General features: G+C 46.3%; 1 protein-coding gene across 1 annotated transcript in view; it reads right to left on the reverse strand.

Moving 5' to 3' along the window:
- BTAF1 (B-TFIID TATA-box binding protein associated factor 1) overlaps window positions 1-21,028 on the reverse strand; it is a 54,300-nt gene that overhangs the window by 7,531 nt on the left and 25,741 nt on the right. The window contains exons 13-32 of the mRNA XM_078599580.1: window positions 20,301-20,425; window positions 18,847-18,970; window positions 17,398-17,502; window positions 15,218-15,367; window positions 14,361-14,500; window positions 13,067-13,241; window positions 12,319-12,522; window positions 11,360-11,632; window positions 10,117-10,264; window positions 8,094-8,272; window positions 7,426-7,579; window positions 6,962-7,071; window positions 6,191-6,392; window positions 5,667-5,815; window positions 5,025-5,177; window positions 3,521-3,642; window positions 2,294-2,461; window positions 1,274-1,351; window positions 813-942; window positions 171-312 (exon numbers count right to left, since the gene is read on the reverse strand). Coding sequence (XP_078455706.1) covers window positions 171-312; window positions 813-942; window positions 1,274-1,351; window positions 2,294-2,461; window positions 3,521-3,642; window positions 5,025-5,177; window positions 5,667-5,815; window positions 6,191-6,392; window positions 6,962-7,071; window positions 7,426-7,579; window positions 8,094-8,272; window positions 10,117-10,264; window positions 11,360-11,632; window positions 12,319-12,522; window positions 13,067-13,241; window positions 14,361-14,500; window positions 15,218-15,367; window positions 17,398-17,502; window positions 18,847-18,970; window positions 20,301-20,425 — 3,031 coding nt within the window. The remainder of the gene's footprint in view (window positions 1-170; window positions 313-812; window positions 943-1,273; window positions 1,352-2,293; window positions 2,462-3,520; window positions 3,643-5,024; window positions 5,178-5,666; window positions 5,816-6,190; window positions 6,393-6,961; window positions 7,072-7,425; window positions 7,580-8,093; window positions 8,273-10,116; window positions 10,265-11,359; window positions 11,633-12,318; window positions 12,523-13,066; window positions 13,242-14,360; window positions 14,501-15,217; window positions 15,368-17,397; window positions 17,503-18,846; window positions 18,971-20,300; window positions 20,426-21,028) is intronic.

The following is a 21,028-nucleotide window of genomic DNA, read 5'->3' on the forward strand; positions in this document are numbered from 1 at the left end:
GACGCAGTGGCAGAAATTACACATTCCCATGACAGAGGGCCAGTCGGTCCCTGGGGCAAACACCGTTGACTTTCACGATACACAGCAACGAAACCACTTGCCAAAAAAAAAAGCAACTGGTGTTAAACTGCTATATCGGATGTACTACTGTGTTTGGGTGGTGCCCATACCAGCCTCCTGCTCCCTGGACGAGCTGCGTGCATCACGGCTCGCCAGGATGGGCTTCCCGTAGCGTGCCGCAAACTGGTGCTCAGTGCCCAAGAAGCCCGGCATCAGGAAGTCAAAAAGGGACCACAGCTCCAGAACGTTGTTCTACATGAGGACATGATGGGGGTGGGGCAGGGAGGATCGACAGGGGGAGGATTACATTATTACTTTACCAGTCGACTAATACCACACTGGTCTTCCTTGCAACGGGGACTCTAGTCTCAAATGGGCTCTCGCATGATTATGAAGTTCTTGTACCAAATATTCGAAAAACAACTCCTCATTGGCAATCATTTGTCGAGCTCTTAACACACTTTTGTAAAATGCTTTTAGCATGTGTCCTTCATGTATCTGTACAGTTCAAAGTAGGTGGAATTTTTATACAGGTCTGCCAACATATGGTGCTTTGCCTATGTCCTTGGGAGAAACTTAATTAGAAATGTTTTAAAAGCAATGTATTTGACGCAATAAAATCACTGCGATTTTTACTTTTTAAAAACAAGATACTTATAGCAAGACAAACTATGCTTTGCACTAACAAACTTAAGGAGGGTTGCCAAACTGAAGAAGAACATCCGCTGGGTTAAACCCCACCCTCCTCACACCTGGATTGGAGTGCCAGACAGAATGAGCCTGTGGTTGGCGGTCAGTTGCTTTACGGCCTTAGAGAGCTTTGTTTTCCCATTCTTGATCATGTGACCCTCATCCAGAATGCAGTAGTTCCACTTGATATTCCTGCCAGAAATGTAAGCACACGGTCACAAATTAGAGTTAAGGGGGCGACGGGCACGAGGATGACCGTTCGGGGGAGGAAAGTTGTTAAAAATCGGACAGGGTCAATTCAACCAGCCAAATGAAAGCGGTTTCCACACTCGGCAGATGCGGGCAATTCCGTAAACTCGACGGTTGCTTCTTTTACCAAAACACGTGACATGTGAATCCCGTTACAAACAGGCAATGCCATTTTTTTTTTGTCGTAGAAAGTTTGTATTCACCGCAATATAGCACTGTTGTACAATGAATGAACACGCGCTTATCAATTTGGTGTAAAATAAAGGTTACTCACTTGAAGAAGTCGATGTCGTTGCGCACCACGTCGTAGGAAGCCACCACGAGGTTGTGGTTTTTGATGTACCGCTGAAGGCTGCACACACGTCAGGTGACACGATAAAGCGGCCACAGTCACTCCAATAGAGCAGAATGCACAGCGCAGCAGCAGCCATGTGGCCGGCTGCCTCAAGAAGCTCAATGATTAGTGACCATATTTAAGCAATGAGCCAGTATGGTCGAGAACATGAGTTCAAATCTGAGTAGCTGCTTGTTATTAAACCAGGTTATGTGTCCATGTTTGTCTCATAATCACGCAGGGCTGCCTAGCCTGAAGGACTACACTTTCTAAAATAGACACCAAAACCAACATTCCAGTAATTACTCTTTTAGGAGGGAGAAAAAGGGCGCCATCTGATGTTGCGTGATGTGCGAGATGCCAACCGAAGAGAATGTAAACAGTTGTTTTGTGATGTCATCTTCTAGTACCATTCCCCAACATGATGTGGCTCTGTGAACTGCGAAATTCTATAAGGATGTTACTTAATCTCACGATATTACTCCTGATAGCACAACAGGGACGTAACTGGTGATTAAATAATATAGGAAAAAAATGTAAAAATGTACCTAAAACATAACCTGTACATGTTATGAGCCTCATCGAATAACACGGCAAACCACATCCTACAGAAACACATTTTCTTGAAGACACTGAAAATTATACATTTCTTGGCAGAGAGCAAATAGGCAAACAAAATAAGGTGGGAAAGCTAATGAAAGGGCCCAGACCAGATATTTCACTTGTTGGTAGCCAGTGGGCATCTTGAAAGGGTTTATAATTGATATTTAGATTTGGATGTGATAACTATTAAAAAGTTGACCACATTAAATTCACATGCTTTTGACCATAGAAATAAACCGGCAACGCGAATTATTATGGCCACTTCAGTTGGTACCATTTCTTGCTCTGTCCAACGGACGAATAGGAGGCGGCACCGGGACCGATAATTATTTAAATGAAGCTGGGCAGGCCTCTCACCGGATCCTCTCGGAGGGCGGACCAGTGTAGTGCAGGGGGTTGAGGAATTCTCGGGGACAAAACTTGTGCACCTCGTCCACCCAGTGTCCGGTGAGCGTGGGGGGACACACGACCATGGACGGAAGCGTCGCACAGTCCGCCGCCTGTGTGCGCTCGTACTCCTGAGCCCTGCACGCAGCAAAGGCACCAGCGGATGACATTTACAGAGAGACGAGCGCGGTGTGCTGACAAACACAAAAGATGCTTCCGTTCAGCCTCGCAGTGCGTTCTGATGGCAAGTACTGTCGGCAATCGGTTATTGAACCCTTCCAATCCAACGGTAGGGTTTAGCCCGACACTCCCCCCATTCAGCTGTTCAATCGGTCCAATGTCAGGATTTTTCCAGCCTTTGATGCTCAATGGTACATTATACAGGCTGTGGGCAGCAGAGGGCGCTCGTATTGAAGAGTGGATAACGGTGTAGGATTTCAGGTGCACTTGTGTACAAGTGTGTCCCCCCATTGGAGGGTTTCTCTCGCGGTTCAACATGGCAATAGCCGCTCGACCTCATGTGCTGCACGTAACGTTGACACCGACGCAAGACTTCTGGGGACGTTAGCAAATTGCGATAGTGACCAAAATGTCTATGTTGGTAAAAAACAAAACTCCAAAAAGTGAGCACTTTAGGTCTATAATAATGGGCAGAAGATTAAGAGCACCATGTCCAAGAATAGGACTTCCAAAATACATGTAAACATGAAAAAGTATCTTTATCATTCCAGGGCTACTTCGACATGGCATCTGGGTAGAAACACTTTTTACAATCCTAAAATTGGTTGAGAAGCGCCAAAAACAGCAGACAATAGAAGATATATATATATTTTTTTAAAATAAAAAAGCACTCAAACAGCCAGGCACGATCCAGGAAAATAGATCACAAAGAATTAAGGTGAGCATGGCATAACATGGGGTGGTGTGGCCCAGCACCATGCCTGGCTGCCTTGGGTCTTCAAGGGTTAATGTTCACACACTGCACCAAGTTCTCATTTTAAGCAGAGGTCATTTTAAGGGAAGCTTTGACAAGGCTCAGATATCACGTGCCACTGATCAACATGGCATGGCCAGGTATCAAACTCAGAACACCGGGTTCACAGCATCACACACCACAGCGTATTTACTCAGAAATGGAAGCTATATACAGATACACACCACCGAGTGATTATAAAGAAACTGCGTAGATCATGTTACCGCAAGTAGTGGTCGCCGGCAAGGATGCAGATGGACTGCAGGGTCTTGCCGAGCCCCATGTCATCGCACAGGATCCCATGCAGCTTGTACTTGTTCAGGAACGACAACCAGTTCACTCCGTCCTACAAAACAAGCAGCATGGTGGTCCATTCAGCACCGCTCATATCGCATGCACAAAAAATCAGGACTCGATCCTATGCTTCTTCGATTTCAAGTATTGCAGAAACAAATCGCAATCACGGCAGGATGCTGGATACCCGAGGTCCATTCAGTGTCAGCACAACATCCGCACCGCAGCTTAACTGGAAGAGCCGATACGCAGTGCATGCGAGACTAGTTTTCCAGGCAGAATCTCTTCTTTTGAGAACGGATCTATTTAGAGGTATTTTGGTTCAGCACACTTTTTCCCTGCAAGCGTCAATTGTCAGCACCTTGCCGACAACGTCAAAGGGGCTTAGAAGTTTCCTGCCTCTCAACTGAAACAAATCCTGTGTGCTCCGTGTACACACACACACGCGCACCAGTCCGCACAGCCAGAACTAAATTAAACCATTTCATCACGGATGTCAGCATACACTGAATACAGAAACAAAAAACCACCACCAGCATGCAGTGCACACTGTTACCTGCATGGTGAAACATAAATGTTTCACTGTTATATCCAAAATCTTGACTTAAAGCTTTCGTGACTGCAGGAATTCATATTCTTGGGTCTTTCGGTAAAGTCACGTAGATAGGTTCAAAGAAAATAATAAAAAGTAGTTTTTGTTATTAATATATATTATATCCCACATATAAAATAAAGACCACTCCCCATGGAGTAAGCAAAGGCTTCGCAGTGTAGGAAAGCTCCTTTGATTAAAGGCTTAGATTGATTTCTATCTGGACAGCCAAATATTTAATGAGGACCAGGTACCCAACTATGGAGAAAAGTTAGTTTTTCCCCTCCAGGGAGACCATGGACAAAGAAATGGATAATGAATGCATTGCAGGGTATGATTTTGTTGAAGAAAAGCAATGGAAAAATAAATAAGTGCACATTCTCATTACTATAAAATATATTAGGAAAACAAAACTCCGCAACAATAACAAGATAATTCTATGTCATATAAGTTACATAATGAAATTAACAATATACATAATAACCTACATTTCTAATTATAAGACTCAAACTCCTTTTTCCTTCTCAACAAATGTTCAAACTCGCGTCGGAAAGCCCGACACGTAAGCATATTTACAAACGTGCAACATGACAAGGTGAGAATTACTGCATTTTTGGGGGGGGGGGGGTAGCAATCTTTGGGGTGGACACAGGCCCGTCTCGGTTCCTGTGCACATCGTGAGTTGCTAATGTGATGAAGAGGAGTCCTGTGGGGGGCAGGGCTCATGTGCGGCTTGTAGTTGATCCCAGACTTTGTCAGCGCCAAGTGAAGGGGGAGGGGAGCACAGGGCCGTGGGCGAGTTGCGTGCAGCGTGGCGTGCAGGGTGGTGTGCAGGGTGGCACCTGTTGGTACTTGCGCAGCTCGGCGTGGATGGGCACGGGGATGGCGTAGTTGTCCAGCTTAGAACCATCGAGCAGCTGCTCCAGGAAGTGACGCTCCCGCACTTTCTGGGACGCCAGCTCCTGTGACATGAGCGGTGGGTCTGGGATGCCAGCCTACACGCGCGGGGTGAGGTGGCAGCGAGTGCAGTTAAGCAGACATACAAACACGGACACAAACAACAATCCTCCACCTAACATCCCCTTACACAACCACTCCCGAATGCTCTCCCCTCCAAAAAGACAAACACACTCCCGGATAGCCTCAACAGACTGTTGGGGCAAGTGCTGTTGGCGAGCACCTATGAAGGCCGGCATGGCACACGAGGGGGTGGGTGGCCAGCACCACACCCAGCCGCCCTGATATCCCTAGTGGGAATTTTTACACATGACACCAGGTACTAATTTGGAGGCGGAGTTAACCTAGGGGAGGCCCAGGAGCAGTTCAGATAATCAGTTTGATTCCCGCTCACGGCCAACAGCAGTGACTGAGGTCACCGGGTTGGTAGTGCAGTGCGCTATCTGCTACGCTACCGCTACACACACACACACACACCCCCGTGGGCATCCATAAAAGAAACCAAGAGTGATTATGCCAGCTCGTACCTCCAGCGGCATGAGGCGGATGAGCGTGGCAAAGCATTGTGTGGCCATGAGGCGCACACTATCCGTCTGGTCACTCATTCGGCCCATCACCGGCACCACCAGCAGCACCATGTACGGTACGATATCCACGTCCAACGCGTCCATCACACCTGCTCTTCGCGTCAAGGAACTGCCATAACCGCAGCGACATCTCATCTGCAACACGCCCCTCCAGCCTTAGGCGGTTGTCTCACGTGATCAGTGCCTCACGATTAACCGAGACATCACCGACCAACTCACCAGCCACACTTTTAAAGAATTACTCCAGTGATCTCAGGTGCTATAGGACACATCACTTATTTGTGTTTTAACAATAAGGTGGCAAAGATGAAGACAAACCACAACCATGGTGTTTTCACTCTACGTTTTAAGAGGCTACAAAAAAGTATCATTTAGTTTCAATCACTACTCCCCTTTGTAAATACATTGCGCACTTTGAAAGCGTTCAATTGCCCAATCACCGCTCGGCCCCACACAGAGGATACACGCCAAGGCTTCTATGGCGCCCTCCCGCTTGGTGTCGTTGTCGACGGCTCCAAGCCAGGGCAGCACGATCTCCAGCTGCACGTTCATGGTGGTGACGGTGACGAGCTTGCTGAGCACCGACAGGCATCGCGCCGCCATGTGCCGCACCACCGTGTACGGGTGTTGGAGGCAGGCGCACAGCCGGGGCAGCTGCTCCACGATCTGCAGACACGTGCCACACCAGCGCCGCGTCGGAGCTTAGGAGGCCGGGCTAGTTGACTGGGCAGCCTTTGTTATTTCAGGCAGAGTAGGACCACGCGAATCAGGCCCACTGACACTCAGCGAGGAATAGAACCACGGGCAGTGGAATCGCGATGCAACTGCACGAGTCCCCCACCCCCCTCTCTACCCTTTTGGGCTGCAGGGGCAAATATTGTTTGGAAGCACCTTTGGAGGCCCGCACGATATAACCAGGTAGTATGGCCAGTAAGCACATACAACTTGCATTTGTCTCTTTAGAACTCGTGCAAAAAGACTGAATGATATCAAAGTGGCCATGCCGACACCAATAAATATTTAAAAAACACACCAGGTGCTGGTGGTTCACTTGCCACAAATGGTGCAAAACCAGAAAATGTACCTAGGTAGTCGACATCGTGGGCGCAGTGCGCTGAGACCTACGCCACCGCACTTCACAAAAACACGTTTTCCTGGACAAGCAGTCATTACATTTTTAGAGAAGCCGTTCAATGGCATCCTTTAAAGGGGATGAGCAGAGATTCCTGTGGTACCTGTGGGTGCAGCTCTGGACTGAGAGCTGGAGTCAGGATCTCAAACACCTGCAAGGCATTGATGAGATCCTGGGCCTGGACATCTCCGCCAGCCAACAGTTCCTCACTGCCTGTAAAGACAGAACAGACCCGTCACAACGAGCCAACGGGATAGTTTTCTTTAGAGCGCAGCTGCATCTCGCACACGCATCACCCTTTGATGCTTGTCAACGTCAAACTACGCAGCATCTCCAAGCTTCGATGAACACGAGGCAGTGCTCATATGAAAGAACTGCCAATTTCCCACAAAGTGGTGGTACTCATTCATGTTACCAACCACAGAGCAATGATTTGACCCTACACTTGTATCTGTATTTACAATTTAAGTTTAGCATGAACCACAAGGAGGGGTTTCCCACCATATAAAGCAGGCGTAAAGCAACATAATCTAAAGAGCGTGTGCGGGCGAGTGCAGATATACGTACTGAAGTGTACGGAGTCCACCTGCTTGACCAGAGGCCCCAGCATGGCCTCCCACAGGTAAGGCAACACGGTATGCATCTCCATGCCCAGGTGCTTGGCGATGCGCGCGAGCGTTAGCTCCGCACCGCGCCTCTGCACCAAGTTTGCCTTTTGAGCCTGCAAAACAAAACACGCGCACGCACCCGGAGCTTGCTTCATCGAGCCCCATAGAGTCGGCAAAGATTCAACAGGAGGATGGTTGCTCAAACGACTGTGGTCAGGCACACGTCTCCACTGGCAGGCCCGATTCAGTGGTGGAATTCCACATTCCCACCAGGACATATGTGCACATACACAGGGGGTTTTGGAGTAGTTTATGTACCCATTGACCATATTCCTGGCCACAGATGTCATCAGTGCCAAAATGGTATTCACATTTTTCCTGGGCTCCCCAAGGTTGGCTCAGCCTCAAATGAGTATCCAGTGAAGTGTATAATGATCAGCGCTGAGAAGACATATGTACGCGGGGGGCCTGATGCGAGCCACAACACCGCATTGTGCACCGCACGCCAGCATTAACAGAAACTCACAGTCCGTTTGGATACACAGGAAATCTTCGTCCTTGCGTGCGACAGAACACAAGCATTCACACGCATGTGCGTGCGAACGCGCGTGGTGAACGCGCGCTCACCTGGTCGCCCTCGGGCAGGGAGCCGTGGAGGATCTCCCCCGGGGCAGGCCCTCGCGGCCTCGGGGCCGGGCCTTTGCGGCTCGTGATGGAGGAGGCCGCCTTCTGCGCGCGGTACAGAGTGATGATGCCCTGCAGTTTGTTCACCGAATGCTGCAGCTTCTCCTTCTCCTGCGACGAGCCTGTGTTTGAACAATAGCCGGCCGGCATTTGTCACGTTAAGCCAAACCTTTGGGAATGTTGCACCGGTTAAAATCCTGCCTAATATTTCGCGATATTCGGTTTGTTCGAAAGGTTTTATAGAACTGGAGACAAGAAAAAAAATCAATTAACTTTAGCCACACCCAGTTAAAATCTGTTGGGGCAGTTATTTTTTCTCATCCCCAATGGAAACCAGATGGCGTAAGATTGATATCATCACACGGGTGTCATTTATTTGAATGAGTTCTGCATTCATATGTTTTTTTAAGCGGAGTCATACATCAGTGTGCTCATGACGAGTGACTGGAAAATGTTTATAATTAACAGATTATTTTTGGTGGCTTTTAAAATTCATGTTTAAAGCATTCATGGAACAACTTTTACAGATATTTGCCACTTCAGCGAGACACTTTATAAAAATAGCTAGGTGACTTTCATGACTCCATTATAATGTCATTAAAAACAAACAAAAGCATGATTTTTATAAAGCAGCAAAATGGCCAACAGCCAAAACCAAAGCATTCATCACAATTAGCAAAATGAGTTACCAAGTATGATGGTAAATGGAGCACATTAATTTATACTTCGTGCCACTTAAAAGTTGGGTCGGATGACCTTCGTAGGTGCATTAAAAACTGTAATTTTCATTGTCATTATTAACGCCATTAGCGGCCTTTGTTAGGGCATATGATGCACGGGGCTACAGACGCAGCTGAAGAAAGTGTAGCACTTCATCGGCCATTCTGGATCCACGTATACAGCATAGACGTGCACAACCTTAAGACTGGATTGCTGCAATGAACGAACAGATTAAGGAGATCTAGTAGAGCTTTTTTTTCTCAAGGGGCCTTCTTCTGAAAGGTCTCCCTGGAATGAGAAACGCCCTAAAACGGCCAGAACAAGTCACGTCTAACTATCTATATTCACGTTTTGGTGATCGTAGGATAATTTGACACGAAACAAACTAACAACATAATATTGCCATCGCACAATATCAATGGCTTTTGTGTTCACTCCAAGTATATCTAGATGGTTGTTGTTTTTAATTAATAAAATTACGATCTACAGACATTTGTAATAACCAACACCACATGTTCATGGAATTGCCTTTCAATAATTACAATGACTAACATTTCTTACTCCCTGGAGGTAGCCGCTTAGCCATGTAAAGCTTTCAATAATGCAGCTACCACAGCAACAAAAGACACTGTTGGTAGATTAACACCCTGCCTTGTTGCAAGCTATATTTAACCAGGCTATATGCACACTTGCAATAAAAACGTGGTGTTAAATATCATGGGTTGCCGAGCACAGGCCCAAAATCCCAACATGCCAAAATGTCAGCAACAAACAGCATTGCTGAAGGTATATTAGATCAGAGTTACAGGTTTCTGAACAAGTGTTTTGACCTGTAGTTTGGTGGTAAAATCCATTAGCTTATATTTACGTGGTGTAACACTCACCAAAAAAAGAAACCTCTGCACAAACAACATTTTTAATGGAAAAATTGTACAGCCACTTTACAATCCACTGCTGGATGAATGCCTTTCCATACCATGTCAGTCATGGGGGTGGTTTGACCATACTTCTCCATACTGGTCAGTACGAGTTAGCAAAGGGGGTGGTGGGGATTAGATGTATTCAGATGCGAGCCATTGCCGAGTCGATGTTTATTTACCAAAGTCACAACCATGAGGGGAATTTTTTAAGTTAATCGAAAACGAACGCTAACAAGTTTTGAATGAGCCGGCGGAAGTAGGAAGAGTTGTGGAGATGAGGGCATTCCAAGGAGAGACAGGCAACACTGCACGACAAATATGGGCACCTTTGGACGTGTCGTTGGAGGAGGGGATGGGGCAAGCGGCGGCGGGCGTCTGCACAGAGTCGATGCAGGCCGAGTTGCACAGGTTCTTCACAATCTTTTGGTTCGGGCAAGGACTGCGGCCAACGCACTGCTGCAGCAACTGCGACACCTGCAATGAATGAACTCGACGTTGCCCATAGGAGCAAGGTGGCAAGCACGCTACTCCGTTACCGCATGTGCCCCTGCCAAAAGTGGCGCGTATGCGCCTTGGGAGAGAGTGAAACAGCAGGCCCACTTATGTTTCTGAAAGATGTTCGAGTTCAATCGTGGATCAAGCATTAAAACCATGGCAATAATATTACGTAAACAAATTATGTGTGTATATAAACAATAATTGACATTCACTGCAGACTGATGCGATATTACCATGGATAGCAAGAAATCGATGCCCATTGGAAGGCCACACAACTTTGGTGCTAACAGAACCAAGTTGACAAGGAAATGCACCAGCTGTGCTCCCCAGTTTTAGCCACCCAAAACTATGCTCGTACTTGCAAGAACCACTCCGTTTGTCTCCAGTTGTTTCTAGAAGGATATATTCTGTCCAATGCCCAGCAGGATCTTACGCGAGCTCACTCCATGACTGGTATAAGCTTTAAGCATGTCCACAACTCCACTTCTTCTGTACCACGTGAGCCCATCACTTCCATAGCCCATGCTACCTCTATCCTGCTTCTTGGATATGGGGGGGGGGAGTAAGCACATGGGTTACGTAACACAACCCAAGTAGCCACGCCTGCTTGAGGACCCAACTGCCAGTACGGTCTAAAAAAATATAATATTTCTGTGAGCTTCAGACACAAATGATACATGCATGCACATACACTCTCGCAAACACATACACACAGACACAAAGACAAAGACCTCACATGTAGCCTTAAGAGACAGTTAGGGAAAGTGCTGTTAGCGAGCAACTATGAAGACCGGCACAGCTCACGAGGGGGTGGGTGGCCAGCACTATGCCTGGCTGCCTTTGTCTCCCTCATGGCGATATTTGCACACCACAGCAGGTACTCATTTGAGGCAGAGTTAACCTAGGGGAGGCCCAAGACTGGTTCAGATAATAGTCACTGGTGTTGACTATGAGCAGGAATCGAACCCGGTTCGCCGGGTCGGTAACGCAGCGTGCCAACAGCAACACCGCCGCTCCCGCCCTGCACCAACACACAATCATGCATTCACACGCACACACGCACACACGCACCTTCCCCGCGGCAAAGCCCTGCACCAGCACGTTCTCCTCGCGGCGCACAGCCTCCATGAGCGGCTTGATGACAGGGTTCATCTTGTCGGGCAGCGAGCGCATGGCGACCACGGCGCACGCGGCGAACATGTGCACGCGCAGGTGCAGCAGCTGCCACTCGACGCTCGTCTCGTGCACCGTCGACTGCACCTGCTGCCTCTTGCCCTGCAGTTGCTGCGACGCCACGGGACTCGGCTCCACAGCTGCCACCGCCTCGTTGAAGATGGGTCCCACCTGTGGGGGTGGTCGCACAAATGGCCAGCGGTGACAACTGTGTCGAGACAGCCCAGCTGGTGCCCCTGCCAGGACCACGGCTGCAGGCTTTACAAATCCTACGTCGGGAGAAGAGCGTCCCCATTTAGAGGGCATTAGGAAAGGAAATTATATATGTAAATACTTTAGTTGAGGAACCGGGAATAAAAATCGAGGGGGGAACTTATCTATGGTAAAGAAAATAAGAGCATATCTGGGACGGAGATAAAAAAAGACATAGGTGGAGACAAAATCGAAAGACCAAGCTGATAATTGAACAGGGAAAATGTAATCAAGAGCATTCAGGGCTCAAGACAGAGTTATTTTACAGGGGAAAGAGAGATCTGTCATTGAAGATCAATCTTTACTTTCATTGGGTTGAGGTAGACTGCTTGACAGAGAAGGGGTATACAGAGAGCAAAGCAAACTGAACTTAGAGCGGTGTGTACATGGGGAAATGTGCGTTCCCTTGAAAACATGCGAGTAACTTTGCGATTAAAGTTCGGATTGGAAGAGAGGAGACCAACATGAAACTACAACGTCTTGTCCATCTGCCTGGTCAGCCACCCCCAGCCCGACCCTCCCCCCCCCTAAGATTCAGGTCATCCAGTCATCGGTGAACATGCTCAAAACACGGTGGCGCATTCTGCCATTGGAGCCGCCCTCACCAGCTGCAGAGCCTGCTCGATAGTGAGCACGGCGCTGGCGAGACGCGGCCGCACGTCATAGCCGCCCTCCAGCAGCACGGACACCAGCTGCTTGCACTCGGTCTGCATGCGCGTGAAGGGCACGGCGATCTCGTCATAGTAGAGCTGCTCCGACAGCACCGCCTGCAGGCGTGGCCGCACCGCGTCTGACACCGTGGTGCAGTCCTGCCGACGCAATCGCGAGGTCACACTGGCAATGCAGGGCAGCGGCAATGTTGTAGGAGTGACATTTTGTTTTAAGTTTATGTTGGTGTTCATTTGTATGCAGGGAGTTAAGAGTGGAATGTTGAATTGTATCCACTGGCTCTGTGGCCACAAACAGAACCACTGTCCAATGTTTGTTTCAGCAGGGAAACACATTAAAACATTCTTCTATGGAAGATGCAACACCAAAAAGAGAGGTCTTATTTGCTAAAATTGCATTGGCTTTGTGTCCTGGGGTGAAAGACAAGATTTTTAAACCCAATTGAGAATAAAAAAAACTTTAAGAGTAAAATTTGTTCACCGAATTGACAAACAGTACAAAAAGTACAGGTGTAACCACTTGTGTTTAAGGCTCAATGTTAGGCAACCATTATGAAAAAAGTCTCTGTATATCTCTACAAGAGACCTTTGTTTTTTGGCGCTGCGTTTCTCAGTTTTACGCGACAAGAGGAACACCGGCAGTCATCCTGCGGGGCTCAGCGGGAGTTGGGCAAGCAAGGGTCACCTGTTTGTGGTCGGCCCATTCCGAGATGACGAGTGACACGGCGATGCGTTGCAGCGCCGACTTGGAGTTGAGGTAGAAGAGCAGCAGCTGGGCCAGAGACTCGGCTGGCCGGATCTCCTGACTCGCGAGGTTCACGCTCGGATGCGAGATGCAGCAGCTGAGAGCGCCCAGCAATCTGTGAGTGCACACACAGAAACACGCGCAGGACGATCTCCCATTTTAGTCATGCAGACTGGTCCGCCAGGGGCGACATATCAACCAGCGTAAGCCGAAAATGTACCTTCCAGTAATGTTAACGAGCAACTTGTACAATTGGCTGTGTCTAGTACTTCTGCTACATTACCAAAGCGGCATGCTTGTTCAAGGATGTCTTCGGATAATGTACAAGAACTAAACAGGCGAACTTAGCCTCCAAGATAAATATTGGATCACCAGCTTTCACCATTTAACACGGGAAATTGGATAGCTGTGTTAAGTGGCAATAAACCAAGGCACAAGGATGTTATTTGACCCTAGGGCTCCTTTAGCCAGCTTAGTTGTCTAAAAATTGATGTAATCCTCAGCAAAAACAGTACCCCCCCCCCCCCACCAGGGTGGAGAATGGGTGCCGGTGAAACAAACCAATACTGCACCGCACAACATATCAGAGCCATAGATGCTAGACCGTGGGGTCAATAACAATTGTAATGGTGTCATTCATAAATCAATTGCAACCACAATGCAAATAAAACGTAACTGCAGCCAAAAACGCTAATGTATTTGGAATTCTGATTAACCCCAGGTCTGGTACACACTGCCCAGGAATCATCATATACAAGCTTATCAGAATCAGAATATTTAGTTATACTGGAGGAATCCGATGAGTTATAAAGCAATTTTTTCACATGTCCAGGCGGGGGTGAAAGTGAGAATGTTACAACCAATACAAAAAACACGATAGGAGTGCAAAGTAGAGGAAAAATTAACAAATCACTTTAACAGAAATACAAAAATATTGTTTTTATCTTACAAGGTAAAGCCCACTGAGCTATTAGTTAACTTTTCAGAAACGACCTGGCCACAAATGATTACTAAACAAAGTGGCTCATCACGTGGAAATTTAAAACAGCAAAACAATGTAAACGGACGTTTTTAAAATGTAAACATTGTACCTGCAAGCCAGCGTCAAAGTCACTACATAGCCCGACAAAAGCCCTCGGGCGACAGCATGGAAAACCTTCTGGCAGGATGTGACCAAGGTCTCGAGAGACTGCATAGCGAGGTGCGAGGAGGGGTCGGGCGTGCGGCGAGTGACCTCGCGTTGAGTAGGCGCGTACGCATGACATGGTAATCGCGCGACGCCGGGTCTTCGTGCACCGTCTCCGAGCCGGCAATGTACTCGTGACGCACCTCCCGCACCGGCTGGCCCGGACGCGCCTTCACGTTGCACTTGTCCTGTGTGCCCCCCACACGTAAACCCACCCCCAATGCATATGACAAGATCAGTTTCGTTCCATTCAAAAATGAATGCGGTGAATAGATTCCAATTTTACACGTAGGCTTTCATGATCAATATTACGATTGGTAATCGATTTTTTGGGGGTAAAGTCGTGTAACGAAAATGTGCCCTAAGCCCTCTACCAGACCCAGCAAATTAATACAAGTGTCACGTGAATGCAATGTGCAGACCTATATTCGATTATCACCCTCATTCTAACAAAAAAGTGTCTCATACATGTTGATGCTATTCAGTGCACTTAACCCGAGTGCTCAAAAGATTAAAAAAAACTCCGGATAACCACAGAAAATTAGACCGATGTTAATGTTTTATTACAACACTGGCATACCATGGATAACTTAAAAAAACATGTCATGGAGTCTCCCATTCTCTGCAGAAAATAATGGTTGCCAATTAAATTGGGATCACTCAGCTGCTTCAAAATCACGAATTAATGCTGATTCCAAAGCAGATCATGAAAAAATCCACTAAGTGGGAGGTCAAATAATTTAAAATCTAGTATTTCCGAATGGGTGACGAAAAACAGTGGAGCAGAGTACGACTGTTCTTTGGCTAAACATCTTTTCAGTCCTTGTTTCATCAGCCTTATTTGGCACAGCCCCGTTAAACTAGCAAGACAAAAACATGAATGCCATCCAGCGGTTACACACTACCTTGGCCCTGGCACGTGTCTCCATAAGCATGTTGGGGTCGATGGGCATGTGCGAAGGCTGCATCATGAGACACAGCCAAGCGCCCATCCAGGGGCAAGCAGCTGCCACGATGTACTGGAGGGGGGCCTTGGCAAGGAGCTCCTGCCACACCTGGTAGGTGCACACACATCCCCGCAAATATAAACGAAGCTTAAACTCAAAACTTTTTTATTTTACCAGGTAAGACCCACCCTTGAGCTATATAGCTCTTTTTCAGAAGTGACCTGGCCACAAATGAAGTTGGGCTATTGGAGCAGCCACATAACTCTAAACTCATGTTTCTAAATGTGGAGGGAAAAACCGGAGGACCCAGGAGAAGAATCCACGCGACCATGGGGAGAAGATACAAACTTCTTTTATACTGTACAGGCATCGTCAGGATCGGGATCCAACCCACAACCTACTGTTTACCAGGCGAGGTAGTTAACATCTCACCACCGTGGCGCCCATACAACAAAGATCCCAGACTGTTAGGGCAAGTCCCGTGAGTGAACGCCTATTAAGGATGGCAGGACACACAAGGATGATGTCCCCAGGCAACAAGCTCAGACACATATGCCTCACAGTACTGATGTGCACTCATTGCAACAAGATAATTCATGGTTTTAAACAGAGTCAACCTGCAGGAGGTCCAAGCTGGGTTCAGACACAAAATGTCACCGGTGTAGCAGACAACCAGAAATCAATAATTATAGCATTGCATGCCAAGCAGTGCCAAACCCACACATTTTACAACATTAATACATTTTACGGTGTCCTTCAACATTAAATAACGTGATATTTTCCGTTCCGTCACATTTCCCACCACATGTAGTATCCCATGTGTGTAATCCTCGCACCCAATAATTAATTCCAAAATTATTTCCTACAAATATAAAACCTTACTCACACACCCAAGGGTCTATTTAAAAGAACACACAATGCTCTGCCTTTTTTTAAGGACTATACTTAATGTTCCACTCGTAGGGCTATTCAGTCGTTAACTCGAGAGCAACAAACGTCAATTCACATTCAATATAAACAGCAATGCATGCTACTTGCAAGAAGCAGTCCCATTAAAAAACAAATACATATTAACAAAAATATATTGTCATTTTATTTTCGCCAATTACGAGATGCAAGTCGATTATGACGAGTTGGCAACAACGTATTAGTGCGGAACAAAAATCAGCTCTGCGCCAACGGTTCAGCCAAATGTCGCTGTAACATTTATCGTAACTTGGTGCCGTATATATTTACAAAACAGAGCCTTGGAGGTAGAATTGGCAGATCCTGCAGACATCACTGCGTAACACAACGTGCAACAGGGGAGCCAGTAGCTGGTCATACAGCAGCAATGTTGATAACATGTCTGTGCTGTTTAACACGTACGCTTTTGCGACCAATATCATCCATAACACAGGTTTAACGACACATTTATATTTACATGATCTAACCCAAAAAAGACCTGTATTATGGATGTCTGTGCTGATTTCAGTGTTACCCCTCTAACATGCATGGGTTTTCTCCAGACACTCTGGTTTAATGGAACAAAAAGCAAAAATACTAAATAACTGGATAAATATCCCATATGCATGCTCGAATGAAAATGAGACTCGAATGAAAATGTTTCCCTTGTGTAAATGTGCATTGGTAGCTGCTGATCTCTAACATCAGCTTTGAGCCAAAAGCCGATTTTTATCTCTGGAAGAGACCAGTCACACCATTTGAACTGCAAGTTGACATCCAACAAAGTAGTTCAATTTATTTACCTTACGAAATATGCTAAAGCAACCACTAACTTGGTAGGATATAAACATGTAACGAGTGCCACATGACTGGGGAAAGAAAAATATTTTTAATGTAAAACTAGCACTGCCTGCACATATGCGTGGGATTTACATCAGGCATGGAGGGTGGAGTACGGGGGGGGGGGGGGGTGTGACTTCACCATGGACGAATCAGCTCAATGCTGTGGGATGCGGGTGATGTCAACACGCAGATGCGCACAGGTGACGTCACCCACAAACCAGCCAGCCAAACGTTATTTAGAATATAGTACGGGCAGAGGCTTATGACAAACAGACAAAATTTAAGCAGGTGAAGGCAGATTTCTGGTGGCTGCATCAAGGAAGTTGGTGCTAGACACAAGCAGCCCCCACCTTCTGCACGAGGTAACAGATGTCCTGGCTGCTCTCCAGGATTGCGACCTGGTAGATGAAGCGCATCATGTCCTGCAGGATCGGAGTCAGCCACAGCGAGCAGCTCTGCTCACCGTAAAACACACACCAGCGCACCACAGTTTAAAAAAATTAACCCGTAAAAACAACGTTTTTCACTATAAATCCATTATATGCGTGGCATCGGTTTTATTTTATTATTCATTTCTGTTTTTTTTTAGTTAGAGTTTCATTTTTATCACATTGGTATTTTAAATGAAATATGAAAAAAAAAATTCCCTAAAAAGTGGAAAATTTTGGACATTTTTTTTCACGAAAATAAATTGTCACGCACAACGAGTCTGTGTGCAAAATGTCAGCTCGATTGGATCACGGGAAGTGGGTTAAAAAACGACCGAAAGATTTGCACGGTCGTAAGCGCGCAAGCAAGCAAGCAAGTGAACTTAATATAAAGGATTTAAAAATTACCATTCATCGACCCCAATTGACCAAACAGATCATTTTGCTTGTTGCTTCCATCCGAGGTAGCAAAGGTTTTAGGAGGAACAATTATTTTTATATGGCCAATAAAAAAGGCGACACCCATAAAAAGTATTTGTGTGATAACACTTCAAATGAATAGGTTACTACGGTAATTCTATTTTGTTGGCTATATAATGAAAATTGGTAGCACTAAAATTTTAGTCTCGGATGGTCCAGTTTGTGATGACCCATAGAAAGTACGGGTTTTGTATTCTGTAACATTTAGGATACACAAGTTATACCCGAGCAATGCACAAAAAGTTTTAATATAATAATATTATTACGTCTTACGCCTTTTTCAATGTTTATAATCTGCTCGTGGTACTTCAGTGTAATCCCATGAAGCAATTTCTTTGCTGGTGCTGACATTTGTATGAAACATGCTTATCTGTGCTTATCTTTACATAATTTATCTAAGAGATTTTAGCTTAACTTTCAATCCTTTCTCAAAGCACATTTGTTTGATAGTCTATGAATAAGTATGTTATGTTATCAACTTTCCTGTAGCCACCCACACGTTTATTTATTTTATAGTGTCACCAATACTTGAATATCTATGGAAAGAAGCAAAACTATTTCTACAACACTGTATACCTAAGTCTTAAAAAAAACCCCGTCTCATCTGGTTATAACAATCCATGCAGCATCTAAAATCACAGCTTTTTTGGGGCCTTTATCCACGTCACTACACATTACATTTTTCTGTTAAAACTGGGCATGACATTTATTAAATGACATACTGCCACTAAAAAACACAAGCAACCTAGTTACATTACTCTAATATATTACTCTAATGCCCAATCATCCCACACCGAATACCACGAAGACATCAAGGCTTCGTTATTAAGGGGCCCCAACCCCACATAGCAGGAGAACGGTAAAGCGAGCCCCCGTGGTTGCGGCTCACACCTGGGAGTCCTGTGTGGAGAGGATGGTGTTCAGCGTCTCCAGGGCGGCCTTCCGTACCGAGCTGCTGTTGTGCCTCAGGAACGGCCACACACGCGGCACCAGCACCGTGAACGACTGCTGCATGCTGCTCGCAGCCGGCGCAGGGGCGAGGGGGTGGACGCGCGGAGGGACGGGGGCGGCACACAAACGTCAGGAAGAGCGACGCGTTCCAAGGATGGCGAAGCATCGCGTAGAACAAAACAGATCCCTTAACCGCCCTTAAATACAAGGCCTTGGTTGCTGGCGCGGGAAGTGTGGCGAGGGGAGTAGAGTGAGATGAGAGGGAAAGGTAGGCAGGGGCCGGCCCATGGGAGGATCCTGAAGATGGAAAGTGTGATCTTGAAGTGGAACTGGGGAACTGGGATTGCGTTGGGAGCCAGTAGAGAGACTTAAGTACGGAGGTGATGTGTTTGCATTTATAGATATGCATGAGAATTCTGAAAACTACAATTTGGATCGTTACAAATTGAAGGGGAGGTATTTAGTGAGGCCATAAATATTACAGTAATCGAGGTGGTATGTAAAGCAGGCCTGGGTGAGACACTCCATAGCAGTTTGGATAAGCAAATGATGGATGCAGGAGATGTTAAACAGATGGGAGGAGGCATGAGGTCCTGCAGAGTTGAGATCACAAGGATGTATGCGTATGTGCGAGAATACCATACAAAATCACACTATTTTCTTTTGCAATGGTGAGATCACATAATAATGTCTGGATAAACAAAGCAGTATAACTTTCACATGCCAATCATTTATTATGGCACAGGATAGTATATCAGGAGGAGCTGTTAAGGTCTGCACAGCTGCTATTTTCATAAATTCAGGACTTCGTGCCCAAGTTTTGTTTTCCAGTGCAGATGCCTAATTATATATAATTTTGATAGTGCATCCGAATAACAGCAGCATAATGCTGCAAGATCAACGTATGTATTACCATAACCCACATAAAGCAGTGTACAATAAAATAGGTACCTGCTACTTGTAAAAGTTCACAAAGGCAAAGTATTTTTCAACTTTTAACTCTGGCTCATGGGTTGGGAAAGGCAATTACTTTGTCGTTAATGAAGGAGGCAGGTCAATATGGGGCAGCAGAACATCCGAGGCAACAACAGCCAATGCAGGTTAGTAAAGGACCCCTTATCATCTTGAAATTTACATTTAATTCGCATCCCCTGTGCTTACCAAGTACCCCTTTCTTCCCCATTACCATAAAGATAGATCCCCCGTATAGCCTTACTGTAGGGCAAGTGCTGTTAGCGAGCACCTATGAAGGCCAGAACGGTACACGAGGGGGTGGGTGGCCAGCACCACGCCCGAACGCCTTTGTCTCCCCAGTGGCGATGTTTACACACCGCACCAGGTACTCATTTCAGGCCGAGTCGACCATTACCATAGCCGCTGCTGCACACACACACCTGTTGAGTCGCACGGCAGGGTAGATGAGCAGCGAGGAAAGCAGGGTCATGATGCTATTCGTGGAGGCTGTCAGGTCGTCGAGCTCCAGTAGGGAGTCCCACAGGGTGTTCATGATCACTGGGATCTGCCAGGTACAGCGACGGTTTCCATCATGCACCAGGTACGGGTACAGGCACTCGGCATTGGCTCGACGCACAAAGCAATCTTTCTGAGTGTATTCCCACATCACTGACCCTGCTAAACAAGCGGTGAAATAACCGTGTGCAATGCAAGTGGACTGCCATCTGTACGGTGATGGATATTGAACGTCAAATAGTGCGACATACACAAGGCCTGAGGAGATGCAGGTTACGTTTTTACAGTAAATCGTATGATGCAAACCACACTTGCATCCACCAACTACATGTTATTCGTTCATACCATCTGCAACTTGACCCGGTGAATGATGCATCTCATGTGAATGAGAATCTTACAAAACAGAACAAAAAAAACATAAATTGTGTGAAAAAGAATAAGGTCACAATTATATTCTTGGTTCTTTCGGTAAAGTAACGTGGAAGGGAAAAAATAAAAAATATATAAAACACACCTGATGATGATTGCTTGTGTTGCAGTCGAAACGTCGTGAGAATTTTATTGTTTTATATATTTTATTATAATTATTTATTATTATTTTATTGTTTCCCTTCTACGTGACTTTACCGAAAGAACCAAGAATATGAATCCC

Source organism: Lampetra planeri, chromosome 12 (assembly GCF_965212315.1).
Source record: "Lampetra planeri chromosome 12, kcLamPlan1.2.h2, whole genome shotgun sequence".
Taxonomy (NCBI): domain Eukaryota; kingdom Metazoa; phylum Chordata; class Hyperoartia; order Petromyzontiformes; family Petromyzontidae; genus Lampetra; species Lampetra planeri.